At 44.7% G+C, this 19,254-nt stretch overlaps 1 protein-coding gene across 1 annotated transcript in view; it reads right to left on the bottom strand.

Annotated features, from left to right (window-relative positions):
- KDELR1 (KDEL endoplasmic reticulum protein retention receptor 1) overlaps nucleotides 1-16,268 on the bottom strand; it is a 115,523-nt gene extending 99,255 nt beyond the window's left edge. The window contains exon 1 of the mRNA XM_086930355.1: nucleotides 16,007-16,268. Within this exon, the coding sequence (XP_086786481.1) occupies nucleotides 16,007-16,097 (91 nt within the window). The 5' untranslated portion in view covers nucleotides 16,098-16,268. The remainder of the gene's footprint in view (nucleotides 1-16,006) is intronic.
- Between the last annotated feature and the right edge of the window lie 2,986 nt (nucleotides 16,269-19,254).

Genomic DNA, 19,254 nt, shown 5'->3' with positions numbered 1-19,254 from the left:
ACTTCACAGACAGAGGCAGGGAAGACACCGCCTCAATGGAGCCGCCGTACTCGGTAGAGCGAATTACTAAGCTTTTCCACCCACTGGCGGCACCTCTGAGGCCCACCCCACTGCTGCTGGCGGTGGCATACAAGTGCTTTCGCAGAGCCCTCTTTCTTACCCGATGAGTACTCACATTTGCGCCCGCTGTGCCTCTGGAGGCTTTTCCGGGAGGTGACAGAGTTCTTGCGCGACCCATGTTGGACCACTGGAAAGGGGTGGATGTACAGACATTAGGAGACCTCTATCGAGACGGCAAGCTGGTGCTGTATGAGACGTTGGTCTCAGAGGACGGACTCCCTCCCGGGGGTTCCTACTACACAGATCCATAGTGGCAAAGATGACGGCCAAATGGGGAGACATGACATGGGAGCCCGCACAACATTTAACCATACCTGACTTCCCACATCACAATACAACCACAAATTACTTTTAGGAGGGGGAAGGACTTTATGTAATAGACTAAACCCCACAGTACCCAGGACTGATACAATGGGGACTTGGCTGATGTTACCCAATACTGGTTTCCACAAATGTGGTTTTTGCGGGGTATGCAGGTGGGCTAAACACAGAACCAAAAGCTTTAAGGGATGTGATAACAGGACTTATGACATCAAAATGAATATCAACTGCCAAACCAACCAGTATGTGGTCTATGTAATTGAATGCAAATGTGGGCTTCAATATGTGGGCAGTACAATCAGATGCTTAAAAGACAGGATTATGAACATGTAAGAGCCCTTTTACAACAAAATGCGAAATACCCAGTGGCCATTCACGCTACTGTATGTACTGCGCAAGGCCCCAAAAAAGAATTTGTTTTCTTTGGAATTGACCACATTCCAGTTAATCTGAGAGGTGGCAATAAAGAGTTGCACCTAAGATGCACAGAAGCATTATGGATTATGCGCTTACATACAGTTGGGCGGGGACTCAACTGTGACCCGGAGATGCAATATTTCCTGGGGAGCTAACTGGATTTGACTGACAGGACGTGGAGTGGATGTTGTAAACTCTCACGTGCGGTCATAATTGAATGAACGTTTTAAGAATACAGTATCACCATTTGTAGAGTCCTTATGCTATCACTGTGCTAGTGTATATTTTCATCAAGGCCCTTGCCTGGTTACGTACTTGCCTTTCTACCTCTGACCTGTCACTTAACTGGACGTTACAACTATAGCCTTCAATACTATTACATTTGACCCTATCGATATTTTTTTAGCGCATCTCCCTTCGTGTGAGCAGTCAGAGTACGGTGATGCCACACGGATTTCATCACAACGAGTTATTTTGAAAGTAGCGTGAGTTTACACTCAGGTTATCTAATTTTGACGCCTTCTTGAGTGACTTTTTGGATTGCCATAATCTTTAGGGAAGTTGCGCCTTGTTTTACTTACCTTTGTGGTCTCGTTTCGACCGCTCAACGAGTTCGTATTCTTTTATTTTACTAAGTTACATGTGGTGAAGACATTACCATGGGGAGGGCACCTTTCTCGTTTTTCAAATTTCACCTAGTGAATTTCGAGGGTGAATTTGCCCCTATGTTGGCCCATAAATATTGGGAGCATTAACTCTGCGATATATTTAAAACGTAAGTTTGGCGCTTTTTAGTAATACCCATGTACTCAATTCTCCGGTAATTTTTACCATATACTTTAGAGGAGGGTTTTTCATAATCCTATTGGGTTGTTAGTGTTGCTAGCAATGGGATCGACGGATATTTGGCAACCTATTGGCCATCACTCCAATAGAAACCTGCGCGAAGCTTAGCGTTCTAGCCTTCGCGCTGGAAGAATGCTCTTAATCACTTCCGGATTGTGTTAGGCTGTTCCGGATTTCGAACGACAACAAAACGAGGGCGATCCTGCCACCGGGTATGTACCTGACAGGGTTTCGTTAAGTTTTTGTCATCTTCCCTTTTAAATGATACGGACTTGCACTTATGATTTATTACCCTTCAACTCTCTAACCTCCGTAGATACTGACGAAACACGCACCCGTGTTTTTGTCCTGCTTGATACTGCCGATTAATAGAATTCATTGCCCTGAGACTATAGGCATTCTGAAGTTTCTTGATCCTCCGGAAATTTTGGGATTATGTTGGTGTTTCCCCATGATAAGTAATTGAAGCACAATCGGGTTAAGATGCCTGCAGGTGCGGTCTCCTTTTTCCTTTTGGGCTGGCTCCCCCGTCACAGTGACGTTTTAACTGACAACAGGGACGTAGACCATATTTCTTGGCACTAGATTACACTAGTACCTTTTGTCGATTATACTACAGTCTAGTAAAGATCGGACGTCCTTATTTTTGTTTTCTTAGTTTGACCAGATCTTAATACCTAGTGGGGTGTTAACAATCTAATATAAAACCTTTCGCTGGCTTAATTCCTTAGTATACCCCGACTTGGATTCTAATTGATTCTTTTGACATTAATGGCACTTTTAATCCTGGGTCTCTGAACCCTTTTGAGACTCGAGTACGGACCTATTTTGTAGAACTATAGACATGGTGCCACTCTGGACTTTTTCTGCCACCTAGTGCGACTTGTTACTTTTGTTTCTACAGCCTTACCAGGGGTCCTTCATTGACTCTCCGATTCCTTTACTGAACTTTGAACTTGGTTACCCGTCCGGGTTGGAATTATCACCGGATTTGGGGTAAGGGGAACATACTCTCCTTTACAATTAGTTTTTCATTCTAGTGTACTTCATTTTTCTGTAAATCCAATAGTAACGTCCATCCTCTTTCTCTCCCCCTCCCCTCTTTGTTTCACTATACTTTTTTCCTTTTCTCTCCTTTATGACTATCTCTTGTAGCCTTAACCACCTTGGATACAGCCATTGAGGTACGTTAGTGATCCATTATAATTACTAGATTTCACTTTGAGTGCACGACACACGTCTTACAATTACTGCACTAATGTTACGTTGTGTTGCCCAATCTTTTATCCTTAACAATTACTTGTGTGTCACAACTGTTTTTTATCCTAGTTTTACTGGGCACGTAATGTGTTTTTCTAACGTTGCTACACTTCGCACCATGATTTCACCCTATCATCTCGAACGGATGACGTAATATATTCTGTATGTCATAATAGGTTTTTGCGTTTTGGATTCCACGCGTGTTGGGTGATTTTTACTTAACATACCACCTTTTGGAAACTTACAGGGGTTTACATGATTACATGTACCTTTATGTTTTAGACTTAGGTCATCTACTTTGTATCTCTTCCAGCCCTGAAGAGTTGTAGAATAACCTTGTATATCTACAACAAAACACGTGTCGGCTGGCTGTGTATTTTCTTTAAGACTTGATGACCTATTAAAAGGAGAAAATTACTCCAGAACCTTCGTGGGACATATTTCTGTTATTGTTTTCTTGCATTTACTTAACACACTGTGTTCAGACTTTGTCTAGAGTGTGCAGGAATTTTTGTTTCTTTGTGTTTGTGTGAAGTGTTTCATACAAAATTGGAGGAGTTCAGGGGTCTCCCCTCTCCTGCCAGCACCACTAATCTGATTTATTCTTTGAGTACATAATATTACGTCTATTCAGCTTGAGCGCCATTAACTCCTGTATACTGAAAACCCGCTTCTGTTGTTTATTTAATGACACCAACTCCTCCACCCTGATCGACAACCTCGGACTCAGACAACTCGTCACAGCACCAACACACTCAGCCGGCCACACGCTTGACCTCATCTTCTCTGCGAGCACCCACGTCTTCTTCACCAGCACCACCGAACTACACTGGACCGACTACCGCTGCATCCACTTAACCTTCCAGAAACTCACCATACACCACCGCACCTAGCAGATGCCTCGATGTAGCAAGATCACAGAGGACCAGCTAACCACCACCCTAGCCCAGAGCCAGACCCGACCGACCCAGACGCCGCAGCCTCAGACAATGGATCAACGACTGCGCCAACACCCTCTCCCCGCTCAAGAAGCCCACCCACACCAGCAAGAGAGCCAGCTGGTTTACCGAAGACCTCCAGGCCTCCAAGCGAGCCTGCCGTAAACTAGAGAAAAACTGGACCCGCAAAAAAAACCCGAAAAGTTACACAGCTCACAGGAACGCCACTCGCCAACACCACCAACTCATCAGATCCGCCAAAAGGACCGCCTTCAGGGACCGCCTAGACAACAACGCACACAACAACAAAGAGCTCTTCAGCATTGTGAAGGAACTCTCCAACTCCAGCTCCAACACCAAAGACATCCCACCATCACGAGACCTGTGCGACTCGCTGTCCACCTTCTTCCATCACAAGATCGCAGACATCCACGACGGCTTCGACACCGTCACCACCTCTGCAACATCCGACAGCCCCACTCCCACGACCACCACCCGCACCAACCGCCTGCTCGCCTGGACCAACATCAACAATGACGACATCATCAAGACCATGAACACCGTCCACTCCGGATCCCATAAGACCCCTGCCCACACCACATCTTCGACAAAGCCAGCAGCACCATTGCACTCAACCGCCGGAAAACCATCAACATCTCCTTTGAGACAGCGACCTTCCCGGGGAGCTGGAAGCATGCAGAGAGCAACGCCCTACTAAAGAAACCCAAGGCGGACCCCAAGGACCTCCAGAACCTCCGACCGATCTCCCTGCTCCTGTTCCCAGTGAAGGTCATTGAAAAGGCAGTCAACAAACAACCAGCTTCCTCGAAGAGAACAACATCCTGGATCCATCCCAGTCCGGGTTCCGCAGCAACCACAACACGGAAACTGCCCTCATCGCCGCCACAGACGACATCAGGATCATGCTCGACAGTGGAGAAACCGCGGCTCTCCTCCTCCTGGCCCTGTTAGCCGCTTTCGACACAATCTGCCACCGCACACTAAGAGCACGCCTCCACGATGCCGGAATCCAAGAAAAGGCCCTGGACTGGACCACCTCCTTCCTCTCCGGGAGAACCCAGAGCGTCCGCCTCCCCCCCTTCCGCTCCAAAACCACCAAGATCATATGCAGCGTACCCCAAGGCTCATCTATCAGCCCAACGCTGTTCAACGTCTACATGGCCCCCATCGCCCACCAGACGACCTAACTATCATCTCCTACGCCGACGACACACAACTGATCCTCTCGCTCACCAAGGAACCCAACACTGCCAAAACCAACCTCCACGAAGGAATGAAGGCTGTCGCCGACTGGATGAGGGACAGCCGACTGAAGCTGAACTCGGACAAGACAGAGGTCCTCATCTTCGGCCCCACCCCCTCGGCCTGGGACGACACCTGGTGGCCAACGGCACTAGGAGCACCCCCTACACCCACCAACCACGCACGAAACCTAGGGGTCATCCTCGACCCCACACTCTCCAAGACAAAGCAGGTCAATACCGTCTCCTCCTCCTGCATCAACACCCTCCGCATGCTTCGCAGGATCTTCAAGTGGTTCCCCACCGAAACTAGAAGGACGATCACCCAAGCCCTCGTCAGCAATAGACTAGACTTCGGCATCGCACTCTATGCAGGAGCCCCGGCCAAACTCCTGACACGACTCCAACACATCCAGAATGCCTCCGCACGCCTCATCCTCGACATCACCCGCCGCAGCCACATCACAAACCACCTGAAAGACCTGCACTGGCTCCCCATCAACAAGAGGATAACCTTCAAGCTCCTCACCCACGCACAAATGGTACTCCACGACACCGGACCAGCGTACATCAACAGACGACTTGGCCTCTGCAGACCTCGCCATCGCCCCCCGCATCCGAAGAGTGACCACCGGCGGCAGTTCATTCTCCCACCTCGCCGCCAAGACATGGAACACCCTCCCCATTCGCCTACGACAAAGCGAAGACCTTCTAACCTTAAGGAGACTCCTCAAGACCTGGCTCTTCAAACAGTAGCAGCTTCCCCACCTCCATGCGCCTTGAGACCCTCACGGGTATGTAGTGCGCTTCACAAATGCTTGAAGGTTGATTGATTTAAAATCAAATCACGAAACAAAATAAGGTGCTTCCAGACATCTCCTTCATATAAAAAAAATCCTGTCATCTCAGTCCTAATAGTTTTCCTGCAAAGGAGCTCTCAGGCGTGTCACTTGTGGTTGGATCATACAACTCTTATACTCAGCATTTTAACTTACATTAGATACGTACGTAGTAGCTATGAGTTCTCTTTCCGCAATTAAACGATGATTTACCAACAGGTTGGTCCTCTGTATGCATTTCCATTCATGCTTACCTTTGCGCCTCCTTTACCCATTAGCCCGTATGCATCTTCTAACCCTGCAATCAGTCTGACTTCAAGAATTTACCAATGTGTATAAGCATCATACAATTTGTTTCCAGCGGAGTAGAGAAACTATAACAAAAAGTATAAATACTTTTATATATATATATATATATACATACTTTATAATATACTTTATATATACTTTTCAGGTGATGCAAGCTCGGACAATTTGGCAATCTCAGTATTCCGTCTCTCTTTCCTCTCCTGGACCTCATGAGTCTACTTCTGTAGTCATGTACTGTGTAATCCTAGGGAGCTATAAGCAGCAGTCTCCAATATTCAAACCTCTTCATTAGGTTAGCCATGAGAGTGAAATTGCAGGTTGATGTGTATTTATCATTCTTCCCAAGTGGTACTGGAGAGATTATGTGGTAAAGCACTGCCTCGGAAGCAAATTTAATTGTGATACTATACTGACAGCACTTAGCATTGTCCTGATCAACAGATGAGTAGTAATTTAGAGGGACTGCACTCATATTGAGTACCCCAAGTCTAAAGTTAAACAAGATGGCTAGTTTGGTGGCAGGTTGCAAATTAACAATTGCTAAAAGTTTAACTAGAGAAAGGAATTTTGAACTAGCTGGAGAGCCAAAGCAGGAAGCCTAAACTAGGAAATTAAGGAGGTAAAACACAATATGGCAGGTTCGAATCAACAATAGTATAGGATAGTCCACTTGAAAATCCTATAGTTTGCTTTGAGGTAAAATGGTTCAATCAGAGTGGTTGGGTAGCTTATCCATTTTATAGTATTTTATCAATATGGTGATTCAGATGGAATTTGAGAACATCCAGTCTAGACAGTTGGTGGTACATGAGAAAGTGTCTGGTGAGGGGCTAGGATAAAACATCATATATTCATGGATGAATCTATAACCATCCAATATGAGTAAGTGCTTACACGAGGCTGACGTCTCTAGTCGTCAAGTTGGGAAAGAGAACTGAACAAAGTGATATAATAGGCATAGTGAAGGAGCAAAAAGGACTGAGGGGCGGTTTCAGTCAAGTAAAGCAGAATGGCAGGATCCCAGAGTTCCAAGATAACAGATTAGGTTGACCGGGTTATATCAAGTTACAAATTAAATTAGAGTATAAGACCAGAGTTACTACTGATCTATTAATGCCAAGAGTCTAGGCCATAGCGAAGTCGGATGAATTATGACTGGATTCTGACCACAAAAGGTGGAAGATCCTTTTCGGTCTTGTTGCCTAGGATCTGGAATAAACTGCCCGAGGCTCTTCGTAAAGATGGAAACCGGCTCCACTTTAGGAAAGCCCTAAAGACTATCTTATTTAGAGAAGCGCTGAACCCAGTATAGTCTCTATCCGGTCCTTGTTCTGATTAGGTTGTTATGTTTTGTGGTCAAAAGCGCCCTGAGACCTGCCGGTGAATTGGCGTTATATAAACTGACAATAATAATAATAATAATAATAATAATTCTGGTGTCTGCAAGATGAACAATATTTTGGGTATTATGATGAGCGAGAGCCGAGTGTTCTAAAAACTGGGCCGTGGTTCTAAAATGTTTGAGAAGCACTGTGATACATCATCATGAATGTAGTACACAACATAAAACAGGTAAGGAACTTTTCCCCTGAACCTGCCCCTTTTTAGGCCTCACGTTAGCAAGACCTTTTGATTTTTCTCAAATATGTATAATATAATTATGCATTGGAGCTTTCAGCCACCTCTCTTTATCTATTGGTCTGTTGTTTTGTCATTCATATTTTGCTTATGCTTACTTCAGAATACAGCCTACTTCAGCCACTGGTTAACTTCACTTTTACTTACTGCATTTTGCTGTCTCACAAGGAGCACATCCACACACAAGCAAGTTTCTTCCGCTTCCTTCCTTTTTTCCTCCTTAATTCTTTGTTTCTTTCTTAAAGGCAGGAGGCTTGCAGACAATGCTAGACTGATAGACTTTTTAGGTTTCGCCTATTATCATTCACTTGCGAATGTAATAGGCGAGAATTCAAGTGCTCCATCGACTCGTCAAACCACTGCGGTTTTTTCACAGTGCATGTGAGTCACGTGACCACAAAAGCGGGTCACGTGACCACACAAGCACGCGCATCTCCCTAATCCGCCTGCCACACGTCTCCTCCCCTCGCTCGCATTCCCGCCCCCCCCCCACCAGGCTCTCCCGCCCCCATCCGGCTTCCCTCCGCGCATCTTCCTAATCCGCCTGCCACACTTCTCCTCCTCTCGCTCGCATTCCCGCCCCCCCCACCAGGCTCTCCCGCCCCCATCCGGCTTCCCTCCGGCCATTTGCCAGCATATCAACACTGTAAATTTATGAGGAGAAAGCAACAAGATAATTTAATAGCAGCATACTAGGTTGTCATATTGATTGCAACGTGCCAGAAAAGACTAACTAAAACCACTCGTAGCAAATGCTACCCGTTCACAACGGCTACTGAGGCGCTTCGAAGCCAATGCGATTCACTTTCCGCCTGCCACACTTCTCCTCCCCTCGCTCGCATTCCCGTCCCCCCACCAGGCTCTCCCGCCCCCATCCGGCTTCCCTCCGGCCATTTGCCAGCATATCAACACTGTAAATTTATGAGGAGAAAGCAACAAGATAATTTAATAGCAGCATACTCGGTTGTCATGTTGATTGCAACGTGCCAGAAAAGACTAACTAAAACCACTCGTAGCAAATGCTACCCGTTCACAACGGCTACAGAGGCGCTTCGAAGCCAATGCGATTCACTTTAACCATGAACAAGCACTGGCGTTGCCAATAGGTTTCGCATTTGGAAAGTTGGAGCTATTGGTTTTGTAAATGACATTTTATATTTATATATTGGTATTGACAATGCCAATAACGATATATAAATATAAAATGTCATTTACAAAACCAATAGCTCCAACTTTCCAAATGCGAAACCTATTGGCAACGCCAGTGCTTGTTTATGACTGTGTTCGCCAGAACTTTTGATTTTACTAAAATTATGTGTATAGCATAGTTAGTTGTAGGTGTTTCCGCTAGACTGCATCCATTAGTCTTTGGTTGGTGTCATTCACATTTTCGTCCAACCACTCCAGCATGCATTAAGGGGCAATGCATCAGCCCACTTAAGCCATTGGCTGGCGTCTCTACAAGTTGTCCTTTCACAAGGAACACATCCACTCACAAACTAGTTCCCTTCAGTGCCAATGAGTGCTATGGAAATGAGTGTTTTTAGACCAAAAAAAAACACGTTTGCCTGTAGCAAATGATATATATTATTTTGTTTAGATCAACGAGGGTCCAGCATATACCCAAACAAAGTTTTGCGAAAACCATTGACAAAACAAAACCAGAATTACTAACGTGAACTGGTATCTTTGCAGCACCTAATATGATAATCATAACCTCTCACTGCCTAATGTTATTTTGGTGCACCATTTTTGGCACTTTACCCACTCTTACACATCTCAATGAACCTCTTCATTTGTGGGAGAAACGCACAGTGCATTATCCCAGGTTCTAAAGGGTAATAATAACTACAACATTGCCTGTAGTTACTGTTATTTTCATATGTTTCTTTGAATATGCTCGTTAATGTAGACATATTTAAGCCTTAAGAAAGCCCTAGGCCTCTGTGCCAGAAAAGGTAAACACGGACTGGCATTGCTCTTGAGCTGTTCATGAAGCTCTGAAAAATGAGATTAAAAAAGCACCAATAAAAATCAACTTTTATTTATTGTTTTAGCTGACAGCTTTACAATATTTTAGAAAATACAATATAAAAACTCTGTGCAAACTAGCCAGATCCGGATAAAAAAATAGACATCATCAAATTCATCAGATACTTTAAAATGCAAGTACAGTAAGATGCTAAGAGTACGCATTTTCATCAAAGGCATACAACCTAAAAAACATATACATTCTTCGAATGCAAAAATGTGCAAGTGCAGTGGAACAATAAAAGTATGCATTACCATTGGAGGCAACAACCGGAGAGAGAGTAAAACGTGCTTCACTGTCAGTTAAAAAGCTTGGGAGCATTTAGGAGTTGTAAAATTTCCAGGTGTAAAACAGTCTGCCAACACACCTAGGGAAAAGAAGTGCAGTGCACACAAATGGTACAGAATTGTGCAATGTATACAAGGGCTAGCAGCGTATTCCATTATGGAAGACACCCAGATCCGCAGAGCCTATCTACTTAAGCTAATACCTAGTGGGGTACGCAGCTCTCTCAGGCAAGGCCACATAACCCATAAATATGATGCTACAAAGTGACCATGGTCTTGTCAACTGGTTTAAAACATAGCGCTGTTGTTGGTTTAACTAATCTAACCCCATAAGATTTAAAAAGGTGGAGGAGCCACCTCTGCCGTGCGGCATCATATTTAGGGCAAAACAGAATAAAAATCGGTTGAATTGTCCAGACTATCGAAGCTACAATCGCAGCACTCATATCGACGTTCGGGTAAATGAATAAGTATGAGAAAATCCCTGGTCTGGAAGATACCCAACCGTAATTTTAGATACAATGTTCTCTTAAATTCAGGATAGAGCACATCCAAATATTCCGAGCACGAGAGGCCACAGGTGTTGCTAAAATAATTGCTCGGGATACAAGGCACTCCCGGCATGTTTTTAACTGCATTTATTCATGATACCGTTCTTTAATCAAATCTGCAGTATCCTGTCTGATTCTACCAGATGCTTTCCACAAGGTCAACATCTGTAGCTGTTTCAAAGTTTTTGTACATGGGACAACCATGTAGAGCCCTGGCAAGTGCTGCTGGCTGTAACTTCTTCTAGAGTTTCTAGGTAAAATGCTGCCTTAGGATTTCTTACCAGTCTAACCAAGTAGAGAATTGGCCCGAGAACGATGATTTCTAATATTGGAGTCAAATTTAGCTCTGCATAAAGCACTGCTAGAGGGATGCCTGGACCAAGCGCCGGGACAGTTCGAATGAAGTTATTCTCAACTACTTCGAGTGAGCAAAGGTTTGCAAAACTCCATAGTTATGCACCATACAGTACAGCCCCCACTGCCCTTTGCTTATGTATTTGCAAAAGAACACTGATGCTTCTAGAAACCAGCCTTATGCCTAAAACTTTAAAACTGCTGCAGCTAATTGTCTCAAAACTAGCATAGCATTCTGACTTTGACTGCCCCAGCACAAATTCTCTGAGAATCATATTCCCAAATAGCCAAACTGCTTAATAATTTCTAAAGGAACACCTTCAACCGAGGGCTTTCGCTTAAAACTTGGAGAAGTCCTCAATTCCATACTCTTTGTTTTGCTACCACTAATAGTCAATGGCTTCTTGTCACAATATTCTACAAAGCGTATTAGTAGCCTATGGGCAGCATTTTCTGTTAGTGCCCATTAGTACTGCGTCATCCGCGTATAATAATATTGGACCCATTTCCAGGCTACTGCGGGGATATCTATGGGTTCTTCCATAAAATAGTTCACTGCATCATTTTAAATAAATAGTAAGGGAGCCAGCACGCACCCTTGCTGGACACCTTTTTCGACCGGGAAAGATTCGGTGCACTCCCCACCCAGACCACACCGTACTTTGGCTCTACTACTAGTATGTAAGGCCCGTATGGCCATAACTAAAGATGGGTCAACTCCCAGGTCTACCTGGGATCGCCACAGCTTCTCTCTGTTGGCTAAATCAAAAGCTGCTTTCAGATCCACAAATATTAAATACGGCGATGACTTCCTCACCACCATGAACTTGTAGGAGAGCACATATAACTAGAAAGCCTGTTCAATGGTCCCGACACTGGCCTAAATCCAGCTTGTGCTTTTGTCATAATACTGTAAGCAGCAACCCACCCCTGGAGGCAGTTAAGCAGGACTTTCCCCAAAATTGTCCCTGGGACATCCAGGAAAGAGATCAGACGGTAATTGGATGGGCTAGATTGATCACCTTTCTTATAGATCGGCAGAATGATAGCTGAGCGCCATGAAAGGGCTACAGTGTTACCAACAATCACTGAATTAAACACTCTAGTAGGAGTGCTGGCCCACAAATGCGCCTCTTCCCGAATGATATCAATAGGCATCATATTGGGGCCAGGAGCTTTATGTTTCTTCACATCAATCAAGGCTCTCACCATCTCTGGGACCGAGATATTAATTACCCAAAGCCCAAGAAAGGGGGACTGTGGGGTTGGCACTGTATAAGTTACTAAAGTTGCTAATCCATGCAGATGGCTCAATGTGAGTTTCTATAGTGTTCACTGACCCCTTTTCAACCTTTGATACCAGGTCCTAGAATGTTTTGGAGTTTATTTTTCTGTGAGGCCTCCTTCAATTCCTCCCATAGAGTCAATTGGTGCAGCTGATTCTTAGTTCTCAGAAGGCGTTTGTATTTACCTCTATACTGTTAGAATAACGATTTGCTATGTGGGCTATGGTGGCGTGAAACAAATCCCTTCATTCTGAGACATTCCTCATCATACCAGGTAACCCATGTGCTCCTCTTCCTGCCATCCAACGAAGGCGCTGCGGGACAAATGGGCTTACACCACAAAGCCTTCAGCTCCTTTGCCATCCAATTGTAAGCTGCTAGAATTACACCTTTATCATCTTAAGGAGTTTAGAGTTGTGGAACTATGCTTAATCATTATATTCTTTAACAATGGGAGTACTTGTGAATATTTCTCCCTACTCCACCATATTCTCTTTCTACTATTGGATGCAACAATTACATGTGTGTAACTACCCTCCACTGAACTATATACTTCGGCTCCCCACCTCAGGCCTGATTCCAAACAAAGTACCAGAGGGTCATGATCGCTCTCCAGTCTCCTGACAACAGTCCTATTGTGAACACATTCCAAACCCTCTATATTAATTAGGATATAGTCAATTATTGACAAACTTCTCCCATTATTAAACGTTGCCCTAGCAGTGCTATCTGAAGGGGTAGGGCCATTAATTAAGCACACATGGAAATTTATCAGGAGCTCAGAGAATGATCCTCTCTTCCTGGTGGATTTAAAATTGAGCATAGACTCAGGAATACCTTAACAATGGTCTTCCAATATGACTTCATTGTTGATGATAGTATCCCAAGGTTGTGTGCTAAGATCTCCACAAATCAGTAACACATACTTCGCCCCCTCCAATTACCTTGCTAATAGCCTCGTCCTCCCTAATACTATGGACGCAAGATACAAAATTCCTCCCGATTGCATGAACCTCTGGGGCCCAACCCGGTGAAATATAAACATTCACAATATCAATCACCCCACAATCTGGGCCAGTGAGCCAAATTCTCACAGGTTGGATATTAGAAGAGAATTTAGCTGAACCACGTATGAGCTACCCTGTATTCTAGCTTATACGACACCCACACAGTGAGCCCTCCGAGGACAGATAACCTGAATGTTGCTATCAAGAATCCCATTAACGCCAATTCCATCAAGGGCCAATGTTTCTTGGAAGCAGCATATGTCATATTTCGCAACAAACTTCAGCCAGTCCTCATCCTCTATTTTTCTACCCGAGCCTGATATGTTCCATGGTAGTACATACACTTACAGCCAGATTCATCAAACCGAAATCCGCTCGCAAAGGGCCAGATTCTGAGAATCTGGCCCTTTGCCAGCGGTATTTTTGCATTTGGGATGATGCATCCCAAATGCAAAAATCGCAATTTTAGAAATCGCTACATTGCGATTATTTGTATTTAAGGAATCTCAATTTGAGATTCCTTAAATGCAATGAATGAACCATTTCAAAATTGCGAATTCGCAATTTAGGGACGCTATTTACAGCGAAGTCTAACTACGTGGTAAATAGCAAAAACTTAGAAAAATGCACTTTAGTGCATTTTACTGAGTTGTATGTTACACACACACATGTCCTTGGGACATGTGTGTGCGCAACACCAGTGTACATTACCATTTCAGTGGTGCAACAGGGTGTCCTTTGGACACCATGGCACCCTTGAAATTGCTTCCTTATTTGCGATTCGCTAATTGCGAATCGCAAATAAGGAATTACTCCCCATTCTTTCCTATGGGCCTTTAGGCCCATAGGAATGAATGGGAAAGCCATTCCTTATTTGCGATTAGCAATTAGCAAATCAGGAAGCAGTAGAAATATCTAAAAATATTGCGATTTCCACATGCATCCCGTTTTGCGAGTCTTTCATAGCGATTCCTTAAAATTCGCTATTAAGGACTCGCAAAACATGACTGATGAATCTGGGGGATAGTCATTACTAGACTGGTTCGTAATACTGGCCCTGGGGGGCTCAGTAAGACACAAAGTAGCAGACTCGCGGGGCAGCAGGCTCTTCCATAGTGTACGAGTCGTATCCAGATAGTTTACAGATTTAAGCAGCCAGCGCATCCAATTCACGGATCGCCTCCTCTTTTATTTTAAGCATAAAGGGGATTTTATTGAACTGAGCCTATCTTAGGCCAAAACTAATGCAGCATCCAAGGTCCATTAACTGGTAAAAATGATCGTGTGCGTTATGCCTGCTTTTACTTTCCATAATACGTAAAGCAGTTTTACCTCTGAAAGCTACAGGATGTATTCAGTATGAAAATGCAGCCACACAATTCCATGCTTGCGGACGATTGCAACTCATTTAATTTGTACAATTGAACATGCCAGTGCCGGGATACTGGATCCGATGACTCTTAACACTTTTTCCTTGCCCCCCGCATGAACAGAAAAAACATTGCAGCGTTTCCATTAGAAATATTTAACCGAAGTTTTCGCTTCCCCGTCCCGGCCGTGCTTATCACGCAAGCTCGGGGATTGAGAGGAAGCACTAGGCCGCGCCCCCTTCGTTTCTAGAAGAGACACAACTCAATCGGCCCGGAGAAACGTGAAGGCGCAGCACTCAGTGACGAAAAGAGACGGCGTAAGAAACGCTAAAAATATAAATATCCGGCGACACCTCCTCCTTACACCGGCGTTTCCGAAACTGGGGGCACCCGAATGTCGGGGCGTTTTGTAAACGTGTCTGTTTCTTTCATGCGGTTTTCCTTTTTTTTTTTTTTTTAAGGAAAAGTTTTGAGAATCTCTGCTTCCACGTCACCAACGGCTTCCTCCAGCTCTCAGGGGATAATACAAAAAGTACTGTACAAAAAATTGCCCCAACACTATTTCAGTATTAATAAATAATGCGCATTCACTCCCCTCGGAAAACACGGCTTTACGTTTTAACTTTAACTATATTCAAGCACAACACAACCGCCTCTGCCTTTCACAACTTTACAAAAGTAAAAACGTGGACATAAACAAACACGCCTCCCTTTCCATACAGGATTACAATTTATTCTTTTTTGGAACGGATTTGATTTGTCAGTAAATACAATATCAACATATTCCTTTCTATAGAGATATTTTTAAGCTTGAATTAAAATTTCCCTTACCCTTGAAGTGACGTCCAACTATAATGTATCACCCAGAAAGTGTAATCGCCTTCTGTTTATTTAAAAACGTGAACCACATTTCGGGGCAATTTAAAACCACAGTTGTTTAAGTTTAAAAGACGGGCTATGAACATTTACGATATGTTTTTCGTTTTCTAGAAAACAAAGGAAATTGCTTCAAACTCCTCCCCCACAAAACATTCAATGTTGTTTAACTAGCAACATGTCGGGGAGCTCCTGCTGTAATTTTGCTCCAGCAGTGATTGCAGTGGATCAGCTGTTTACCATTTGACTTTCAACGACTTGCACAGCTCTACAGAGTTGCTTGAGTTTCTTACCAGCACAGGACCTGGTCTTCCAGATCTTCAACAAGAGGATGATAATAGCCAGAAGGTGGAAAATGTCCCCGAGAAATCTGAACACATTCATGGTGGGTACGGGTGGGATGTGATGCAAAAAGAACCACTGCCGACGGCGGAGCGCAAGGCTATAAGACCGTGTCCTGGGAGAGGCGCGTAGCCGGGCAGCAGCCCTGTTTTCAGGGGAGGTTGGAGTGTACTGCGCGCTCTAGGCCTTGGGTGTGCGGAAAAGGAGGAAGGGAAGGATTTCTGAGAAGGGGGGAGGGATGAGACTGTGTTCGCTCCCTCTGCTGGACTGTGTCTGAATTTCAGGCGAACAAATAAATAGAAGCAGGTACATACCATCTAATGTTAGTTGTAAAGGTAGCAGTAAAACACCGATAATCAAACGTTTAATATATGACTGTTTACGTATTTGCTTCGTGTTCATTTATTTATTTTTTCCATTCATCTATGCTCTGACACCTTCGGGTAAAGTCTGCGCTATATAAAAATGCATTAAATAAATAAATAATCCATCAGAGTTTAATAATTGCTGATACTGTAAATACAATCGACGCCTTAACACGTAAGCAAAACATTTTTCTGCTGCCAGCTCACACTTGGAATTTGCGGATGGCCAGAGTAAAATGATTTCCATTTCCAGCACAGTGTGCAAACATCTCCAAATAAGAAGCTCACTAACCTAAAATCTATTTCTAAGATGACCCTTCTGTAAAACAATTGCAGTACCATCTTCCATCCCACCTTGAGGAAGTTAGCAGGAGGCCTGTGGAGCCATATGTTCAACTTGACAAGACATCAATTATAAATTCCAAGTGTGAGCTGGCAACAAAAAGGGGCCAAAGTCACAAGGGTCTGTGTCATGCAACATTATGAAGCTTTCTCACACCCCATTGCTTCCTACAAACCCCCTAAATCTGGGGCATGACTCCAGCAACACAAACCCTTCAGGTGGTACCCCTTCATGTATGTAACCTTCTCACACCTCCGCCTACCTTCAAAACCCCTGAACCTGGGGCCTGGCTGCAGCGATGCACAGCTTCCAAGCAGCACCAAGGATGGTCTGTTTGACAATGCCCAGGTTAGGGGCTGTCTGAGCGCGGTTTTTGAGTGGTTTGGACGTCATGGACTGAAGTGCAACTCCGACAAGTCGGAGTTGCTCTTCTTTGGTTGTACCTCTGAGCCTGATTGGAAACCCTGGTGGCCGCAGGATATGTTCCCTCCCACTACCTCATCCTTGAAGGCCAAAAATTTGGGAGTTATTATTGACAATGAGTTATCTTTTGGACCGCACATTTCATCTCTCACTGGGAAATGTTTCGGCATCCTTCGTATGCTTCGTAAATTTCTCCCTTTAGTCTCCATCCAGCATAGGAAAATCATTGTCCAAGCACTGGTCGGCTCTAGGCTGGATTATGCAAATGTTTTGTTTCTGGGACTTCCCAAATATCTGGTTAGGCGTCTACAAATTGCCCAGAATTCTGCGGCCCGAGCCATCTTTGGCCTTCCAAGAAAAGCCAGAGCCACTGATCTTCTCTCAACCCTACACTGGCTACCTATTGCTAAAAGGATTTTGTTTAAAACTTTGACCACGACTTTTAAGGCCCTACATGGTATAGGCCCCAAATATATTTCCAAACGATTGTCCTGGTATCACCCCTCCAGATCTCTCAGATCTTCGTTCCTATCTAAAATGAGTGTTCCCATTATCAAACGCGCCAGAGCAGGAGGACGGTCCTTTCGCTACTTAGCTCCTCATGCTTGGAATGACCTTCCAATTTCTTTGAGACAGGCCTCTAGCCTTCTGTCTTTCCGAAAGGCCCTTAAGACTTGGCTTTTCCCTTAACTGGGTGTTGCTGCCTGTATCTGCGTCTCCTTTCAGTGTTATGTTCTCCCTTCTTCGGTTGGGTTTTCTTCGATAAAGCGCCGGGATACTCCGTGGAGTGGCTGTGCGCTATAGAAGTATAATAATAACATAACATAACCACTATATTAGGACACTAGGTTAGTGCCCTTCCATTCCTGGTGTTTTTGCAGGAGTTTTAAGCTATTCTTAGAGTTTTTCGTTGCTCAAATGGGTGTAATTTCTGATATTTATATGTTTCTTTAGTCCTCATTGCTTGATTTTGCTCACGAGAAAGTGTCACTCGTAGTCGTTGAAATGTCACTCATAATTACACTGAAATTATGAAAATGTCACACATTGGTGGGTTGACGCGCTAGTCTCCCACTCCGCCCTGATTACTAAAGGGCTGGCCTGAAGCGCGCTCGAAATTGACTCACAAATTCATCGCGCTAGCGCTTGGTAGCAAGGAGGACTGCTACAAGCGTGTTCTTGTATTCCTGCTAAAAAATTGCTTTTAGACCGTTTTTAAATACTTTGTGTATAGTGTAATCAATTACTTGCTGTGTGCTCGCTCACTCCCCGGTCCACCGCAGCTTCTAGCGCTGTTTGATGTGGAGGGAGGCAAGCAGCACTACTTCCTGGTTGCTCCATTGGAGGCGGCCATACTTGGTGGGTTGACGCGCTAGTCTCCCACTCCGCCTAACCTACTTAGTCCCTCGCTCATTCGCGCAGCGGTGACGCGCAGCGGTAGCGCCGCAGACGCGCCGGAGAGGCGCCAGAGAGAAGCCAGTCTGCGCCAGTCCGCGTCCAGACGCTTCCCGCTACCTGCGGTAAGACCTGCCTATCATGGCTGGGGCTGCGCCCACGATGGTGTATGACTGTTCCACACTCCATGCCCTACGTTATGCTACTAGTCCGGCTTGTGATCACCTGGTTCTGCCTACTCTCTCTGATTTTGTCTGTAAAAACTGTAATTGGAGTCCCTCAATTCGCGTCAACCGACGCCCTTTTTCAGTTCAGGAGTGGAGAATGTTCCTACTCAACTGTAGGTCTTTTAATAAACACCACACCGAATTACGTTTATTGATTGAGGAGCTCAATCCCCACGCCCTTTTTCTAACAGAAACCTGGCTTCAGGCAGACAACGACCCGGCCATTGTTGGAGCCATCCCACCAGGATTCACTCTTAAGAGATTGGATCGCCAAATTGGGAGAGGTGGTGGATTGGCTATTGTTTATCGGAACAATTATAAGTGCCGAATCACCCCATTTACTTCATCGACCTGCGAAAGTCTTCAATTTTCGCTAGAACTCTCCCCTACTACCACCTTCTCTGGCATTCTGATCTACCGTCCTCCCGGCGCCCTTAGTGATTTTA

The sequence above is a fragment of the Lissotriton vulgaris genome, chromosome 7, assembly GCF_964263255.1.
Source record: "Lissotriton vulgaris chromosome 7, aLisVul1.2, whole genome shotgun sequence".
Lineage (NCBI taxonomy): Eukaryota > Metazoa > Chordata > Amphibia > Caudata > Salamandridae > Lissotriton > Lissotriton vulgaris.
This window is presented reverse-complemented; position numbering and strand designations above follow the sequence as displayed.